The sequence below is a fragment of the Athene cunicularia genome, assembly GCF_003259725.1.
Source record: "Athene cunicularia isolate RWA chromosome 9 unlocalized genomic scaffold, athCun1 chr9_part1, whole genome shotgun sequence".
Classification (NCBI taxonomy): Eukaryota; Metazoa; Chordata; class Aves; order Strigiformes; family Strigidae; genus Athene; species Athene cunicularia.
The window spans coordinates 10,833,031-10,840,374 of record NW_020799110.1 but is presented as its reverse complement, the minus strand read 5'-3'; the positions used below and the strand labels follow the sequence as shown (position 1 = coordinate 10,840,374).

Sequence of the window (7,344 nt, the reverse complement as noted above, 5' to 3'; positions counted from 1 at the left end):
CCCCAGCCCCTCCACGCCGCGGCTCCCCGCAGGGCTGATGCACCCACCCTCATCCCACCGGTACCTACTTTGGCTTCCTCCCTCCCGCTCCTGGTCCCACTGCTCACACGTAGCTCACAGTCTAACCCTAAATAGCCTCCTCCCTCTACCAGCACCCCCTACACCCCCTTTTTTTAATCTCCTCCCTCCCACCCTGGCTGCCTGTCATTGCTGCCCCCACCACTCAGACTGCCCCCAGAGCCCAGCTCAGGCAGAACACGCCTCACTCCCCCAGCCCTCGAGGCAATCAGTCACACACCATCCGCTGCTGCCTTCCTAAACTGGACAGAAACCACACAATTACCATCTTCATCCAACCGCTGGTTTCCCTGCCCGGCAGTGGCAGGACACAGGAAGGAGGAGTGCTGGAGGTAACTGTGACTTGAACTGCAGGCAGCCCAAGAGTGGTCGGTGTACAGGAAATCTCTGCCCCACGTCCTGACACCTCCCTAAGTCATTTTCACTGTTATGCTTTGCCTACCTCAGCCGCCCGACAAGTCTCCAAGGCACGTCTTTTGGATGACACAGGGACATTTATTACAAGGTTGTGACTTTAATGAACCTGCAGTAGTGCATTCTAAAAACCTCCCAAGCCTCAGCAACAGCATCCACACCAAGTTCCAATTGAGTTTCCACTGTTACCATCACACTCGAGAGAGAAACTGTGGCCCCAGCACAGTGTGGCTATTGTCACCAGCTGAACCAAGGGTGAACCAAATCACAGTATTATCCTAGACTGACCTGAAACCGGGACTACAAAGAAAACCTTTGTGTGATTGCTTATATATAGCAAAACAGTTGCGGTAAAAAAGAACAAGGCAGCGTTCAGGAAAGCTCTTTGGTTGACGAAGGCATAACAGCCACCCTACATCTTCTCAGTATGTTCTTTTGAAGCACCTTCAAGAAGCAATTTTGACTTTGCTCTGTCCCATTCTAAGAGAAATTTTCTGTCCTGCCACATCCTCTTCTTATAAATCACATTTTCTGCATTTACCCTTTCCGATATGCCCTATCACTCATACCATTTGCCTTTTGAAATAATTGTGCTTTTTCAAACTTTGTTCCCAGCGATGTACTAAGGCTGCTTGATCTCCCTCTAGCTTTCATCTAGGGATGATATGCAGACCATATCCCCAGCAACCTCAGGATCTGACCCTGTATAACTTTCATTACAGTAACGGTGAAATCTCTTCAGGCGTTCAAGCCAGCATAACTTCAGGGCTTGGCTTTAGACTTAATTACACTGATCTAACTGCACTTGGGTAATTTTAATAGAATCCTACCTGCATTTTGACTGAAGTCCCAAATAAATACATTTCCCCTCATAGATAGAGGAGATGAGCAGGAACACATTCTCTCTTGAGTCTCTAAGCTTATGATAATGAGTCAGTATTGGCTGTACTCACTGCGTTTGGACAGAATAAGCAAAACAGATGCAACTGAGCTCCCTGAGGGTAATACAACAAACAAGTTATCCCAGGCAAATATCTCTCAAATTTCACACCTGTAGGTCTGTGGCCACAGCCTTTGCTGTATGCTAAGATGGATGTGTTATCTCCATGCTATTTTGGGTGAGATCTCTTTAAGGAAAGCCTCTGTCCCAATCCCCCAGTCTTATCCTGCTCCTTGCAGGACCAAGTCTTCTCTGGGATACCGCACTATAAATTCTAAAGTAGGATCCAATTCCTGAGAATTCCCATCATCATCAACCTCTTGTAGAATGCTTCAAAGATACAGATATTTCAGTCTCACTTGTAAATATTGATGTTTCTTCCTTCCACTTCAGTGACAGGGCCCTGGGCCAGGCCTCAGCTTGCTCCTGTGACTGAGGACAAAAGCCAATAAAAAAAATTACTACTACCCATGTGAGAAGCAATACTTCTGTACTGTCTGCAAGACAAGTGCTAGCTGAAGCAGATGAGTGATTACAGCAGAAAGAACATTTCCCTCTGGCAGTGTATCTCCTTAATTCCAAGTTAACAATGCTGGAGCCAAGCTTTGACAAAACGGTTGAGCTAATCCCTGCTGTCCACAGATGACTGTTCGCCTGCTCCATCACAGGCCCTTGTTTGACACATTTTTGGAGCTATTTCAGCTCGCTGAAGCAGAAGGGAAGTATTCACCTTTTTAGGAGAGCATAACTGGGAAGCAGCAGTTCAGTGCAATGGATTCCCAAGCGCCGTTTCCTCTCGTGCCTATGCTAGTGTTACAGTTAGCACCTACTGAAAAGAGCAGCCCCACTTCACCTCCCTTCCAGGTGTGCCTTCCTGTCTCCTTCTTTGTACAGCATTCCTGCTTTTGGAGGGTGAACTTTCTGCAAGTTAGCTTTCTGAATTGGGTCACTGCTGGACCAGGCAAGAGCCAGTGCTGGCATCGGGGAAGTGGAAGGAACTCCCAGCCTGGAAGAAGAAGGAGGACAAGATCAGGATGGCTCGCTCCCCTTTTGCCCAGACTGCCATTAGCTCAGCCTTAGCTGCAAAATGAAGCCACACTCTGGCCCCAGTGGCACTTGAGAACTAGGTACATTAGCCTTTTTTATTCAAGGGAAATACTGAAGTTCTTGGGGTAAACTCAGTTCTGCAGGCCCCAAGGCAATCCTGTCCTTGACAGAGTTGCACATGACAACCGACTGAACTGTTTTAACCAGTCTCAGGCAGATACATTTCTTGTTCCCTCCCTTTCCCCTTAAGGTATTCAGCCTTCATCTTCACATTACACCCAACTCCCCCTTTAGGGAAGAAGTAGAGAATTACCTCTTTGGTCTATCACCCCTGCTCCCTTCTTGCCTCTCCCCAGTTTCTGATCAAAAAAGACACACACACACACACACTTAACAGGGTGTTCTTTGGAGAGAGGCCTATTATTACTTGTCCCTTGCCCCACACCACAACATACATCTGAATTCAGTAACACTGAGCAAAATGGAGGCCAGATCCCGACACGGGATAAGCTTGGGTCCAGGCCTGTGAGGGGGGGTAAAGTCTGTGCTAGTTAATTCTTGCTTAGGACAAGAGTTACTAAAGAACAACTACAACAAATGACACTTCTTGTGCTGTCTTCAAGCTACAGTCTAAGCTCTGTTAATGCCGTAATTTGCCTGTGGCAGTGGTAGATAGAAATGCTTGTTGCTGTGACTTCGCAGTCCTGTCACAATATAAACAGTAATGCTTGCAGGTAAGTGGAAAAATCTGAGCCTAAGGAAAATCTTCTGTATTCCATCTGACATCCCCCTGCTTGCTACTTGGCTTGAATACTTACACTATAAATTATTATTCCCTGTACTACTCAACATAAACATATCTATATTGCAAGCCACCCCCATGCTGGAGGGCACCAAAATTACCCACTACACTTTTAAAGAAACGCTTCTACTCCAAAGACAGATCAGGCCATGGCGCATAGACAAGAAAAAAAAAAAAAGCAGCCTGCAAAAACTCTGCCCCAGGGCTCAAAAAGGTGAGAAGTGATTTATGTGCCTGAAACAAACCACTTACGCCAATAAAATTTACAAAACCCAAAATAGTTTTATTTACTTTTCAGATTTCTGCCTCAGTGAGACATTTTGCAAACATGCTAAGGCTACAAAATGTCCAAGTTGACAAAGACATGCAACGCTGACCATTCAATAAGTCACAGCTATTATAGGAGCGACCGTGCCCACCTGGGCCACAGGTCCTGTAAAACAGGGATGGTGTACAGTGATCATGGCAACATACTACACAGGACCTAGTAACCTGAGGTAGGTCTCTTTACAGTAAGAAAATGATGTCCTACACCAGTGTTACATCCTGATCAACAGGAACCTGTTTAAAGTTCCAGAAGACGTTAAGGAAACAGTCCCCCACCCCACAAGTGTGCAATAAAGAAACAGGAAATATTGATGTTGTTTAACCTTAGTATAAGTGAGCAGAACAAAGAGTTAGTGTTACCCATGCCAATGACAGCCAACCTAAACCTCTGAGGAGTGTTAGCAGCTTCAAGATAAAGGAGTCAGTCAGCTGAAGCAACTCTGAAAAGGCTTTCCTGCTAGCATACAGAGTATCATTTGAACCTTACGATTAATTTGTACAGATCATTCCACAAACAGTTAGATTTTGGTTGTGTTGGATCAGCGAAGCAGGAAGAGCTTGGGCTTGCTTGAATTAAAATAAACCCTGCTGATGCAGTAAGAAATACCGTATCAGGACACTGAGAAAATATGAGGCCTTAACGTGACCCAGAAGTGGTTCTCCACTCAGGAGATCACTAAAACCCCTGCTTTGGGAAAGCGTCATGGGAAGCAGCAGCTGCTGCCATGGTGAACATTAGCGATGCTCCAAATAGCTTTGATAAATTACAATTGCAATAGTTACACCACAGAGCTCTTCTCCCCTGCGCTAGACAACAAAGATGTGACAATAAAGGACACTATTGCAAAGCTTCACTTCACTCAGACACACAGAAAATCTGGCACTAGGAAAAGACCAACTGTAAAAGACAAAACGGTGTCTAATACAGTCCGATAACAAAGCCAGATCTCTGGTACCGTAAACTGTACAAAAATGATAGAAAAGAATATGCACTGTTATTAATACAGTGCTTATTTTAATATAAAATAAACAGCTTACATTTCCACTGTAAATATAGGCTATATACAGAATTATGTATAGATATAGCTACATGTATAAAGCTTCATTATAGGCCTCTGATACATTTATAACTATGGCTCCCTGAGCCATTTGTAGAGTGCATTTAATAACAAAAACAGTAATATGATTATGGAATAAATACAATAATAAAAACATGAAGAATTCTTCTGACGTGGTTTTAAAAACTCTGACTTGACACATTGTGCTAGAAATTAAAAGATGAAAAGGCAATAATCTGCTTGAAGGAGGAGGAAGAGCTGGCCTGCCACAGGCAGAGAGTGCAGCTCTCCAAAATTAAAGTGACTTTGCCCTGAATTTTAGCCCTTGACAGCAACCTTGTTCTCTGCAGCAGCAAACATAGCATAGAAGCGTGAGTTCTCATTGGCCAGAAGAGCAGACGGCGTGTCAAACTCCACTACCTAAAAGCAAACAAGGCAGATAAAGTCTGTCAGTAAAACCCGGCAGAAAACAGATTCCCACCTCTCAGACTTGTGACATGGTAGTAAAGAAGCCACAACATGGCATTTGGCTTTAGATGAGACAACAGGCAGTAAAAGTAGGTGCATTTATGTGTACATACTGTAACCTGGGATGTTTCAAATTAGCTCAAACACACACTGGAACTACCCAGCAGGAAGCAACCTCTGGTGGCTCTGGCAGACAGAGGCAGATGCTATGGGTTTTTGCCATCTCTAACTTTAAAAATCTTACCAAATGTTCTTACATTTGGTTTAACTGTTTATGGCTTTCACACAGAAGCCTGAAAAGTGGGTAAAGTATCTCTCATTGCCTGTTTGATGGCAGAGGTCTTCATAAGAGTAATGGGAAACTGCCACTGAGTCCCAGCAGAGATGCTTACATTATTACCCATCTCAGAATTAACCTACAAAGGGAATTTTAAAAACACTTTAAAAGAGAGTCTATTACTCTATGGTACTTTCTTGGGGTGTAGAAGAAATTTTGCCCTCTTTGATCTTTGTCACAGTCAGGCAATAACCGATTCTGTTGGAGTATTATTACCGAGGATGTGAATGAACAGGGAAGATTTTCTACCCTGCAATAATACCAGCTGTTCCTTCAGTTCAGCCTGTACATATGGCACCACCAGACTGCAACAGGAACTGCAGCCACACAGTCTTTCTGCTTACCTGTCCTTGTGTTAGCACCATGATCCGATCAGAGCCCAGTACCGTATGCAGGCGGTGAGCAATTGTTAACATAGTGCAGTCTGCAAATGCCTCTCTGATCGTCTCCTGAATCAGTAAGTCTGTCTCTGTGTCCATAGCAGCTGTTGCTTCATCCAGTATCAAAATCTGAAAGCAGCACACAATCCTGGCTGGCACCCACAGTAACACTTTCCCCCCCGAACATAAAAATATGTAGAGTGGGCAGAACTACCATGACCCAGAGTTGTCACAGCTGGCAATCCTTAGGGATGCTGTGGTCACAACAGTAGTTTTTACAAGCACACTTTCAGTTTTCTTTATGTAACTGCCTCCAACAAAGTTACCCTATGGACCACACTTGCATTTTCTGGGCACATCCTAGAGCCATGAGAAGTTCGGGTTCTGACCTGGGCCTCAAGTTTCCACTACTTTCAGTTTTACATTCAGCAGCTAAATCTCAAATACAAATTTTACTGGTAAATTAATTTGACACATCCTTGCTGGTGACATTCCTTCTAGAATGAGTCAATATTGACTATGCATATTAGCTTTCTTACGCTGGAAAGAATTACTCTTTCTCTCAGACTCAGACATAAACCGATTTGGAGTGGTGTCTTGTAAAAGCTAAACTAGACTTGCTTTGTGCAGGTACTGCAAAGAGCAGTAACTTCTGCTGAGCTGTCTGGCTAAAACAAATGGAGACTGAACCTTAAAATGCTATGGTGTGCCATGTTTAAGAAAAAAGGATGTTATTAATAAAATCCTGGTCAATCTCAATCCAAAAGTCCTTGCTCATCATAATTACTATTTGTCTTCCATTCCTGCAAAACTTTTAAATTTTCTGGCATAGATAGCACGGTCCCAAATTCCACTTGAAGACCACATTTTAGTGGAGCACCATGTAGAAGGAAAATACTTGGCTGACATTAACAAGAAGGTGGAAGGAAAACAGTCTGATGCTCACCAGTAACAGGACACTGAATAAATGATTAGGCCAGTCTGACACACTATCATTAACACTAACAAGCAATACCTTTCTGATGGCAGGACATTACAGGAGGTAGCTGCTGGCTACAGGTGTTGCATTAGTTTTTCTCACCCTACACCTCTCTGCATTGCAATAATTGTTGGTGCGATTCCTCTGACAGAATGAATCTGGCACAAAAAGACTTGCTCAATCCTATCAGTTCATTATCTCCAGCTATTTCTCTCATCACTATGCTCACCTTGCAACGACGCAGTAGAGCTCTAGCTATGCACAGTAACTGTCTCTCTCCAACTGAAAAGTTTTCCCCATTTTCCATCACTTCCGAATCAAGTTTCATAGGCAGCTGGGCAACCTGTGTGAGAAAGCAGAGGCAAAAATCTTAGAGCATTGCACAGACTTTTTGTATCTCCATGGCATGAGACAAACAGTTGCTCCTGCTGCAAATCTGATTTTGCACATGTTCCAAAATATCCGTCACACTTTGCTGTCCATCCCCCCCCGCCGTCTCTGGTGGGGAAATAAG

The 7,344-nt window shown here is 44.0% G+C and overlaps 2 protein-coding genes across 4 annotated transcripts in view; both read right to left on the bottom strand.

The window, feature by feature from the left end:
• RNPEPL1 (arginyl aminopeptidase like 1) overlaps positions 1–1,059 on the bottom strand; it is a 20,961-nt gene extending 19,902 nt beyond the window's left edge. The window contains exon 1 of the mRNA XM_026854975.1: positions 1,034–1,059. Coding sequence (XP_026710776.1) covers positions 1,034–1,059 — 26 coding nt within the window. The remainder of the gene's footprint in view (positions 1–1,033) is intronic.
• ABCC5 (ATP binding cassette subfamily C member 5) overlaps positions 318–7,344 on the bottom strand; it is a 51,066-nt gene continuing 44,039 nt past the window's right edge. The window contains exons 27-30 of one of the 3 annotated variants that reach the window (XM_026854525.1): positions 7,060–7,173; positions 5,816–5,980; positions 5,003–5,086; positions 318–2,438 (exon numbers count right to left, since the gene is read on the bottom strand). In XM_026854525.1, coding sequence (XP_026710326.1) covers positions 2,379–2,438; positions 5,003–5,086; positions 5,816–5,980; positions 7,060–7,173 — 423 coding nt within the window. In that variant the 3' untranslated portion in view covers positions 318–2,378. Of the gene's footprint in view, positions 2,439–3,543; positions 5,087–5,815; positions 5,981–7,059; positions 7,174–7,344 lie in introns of those variants that run through there. The other 2 variants (XM_026854526.1, XM_026854527.1) reach the window with 2 other exon arrangements.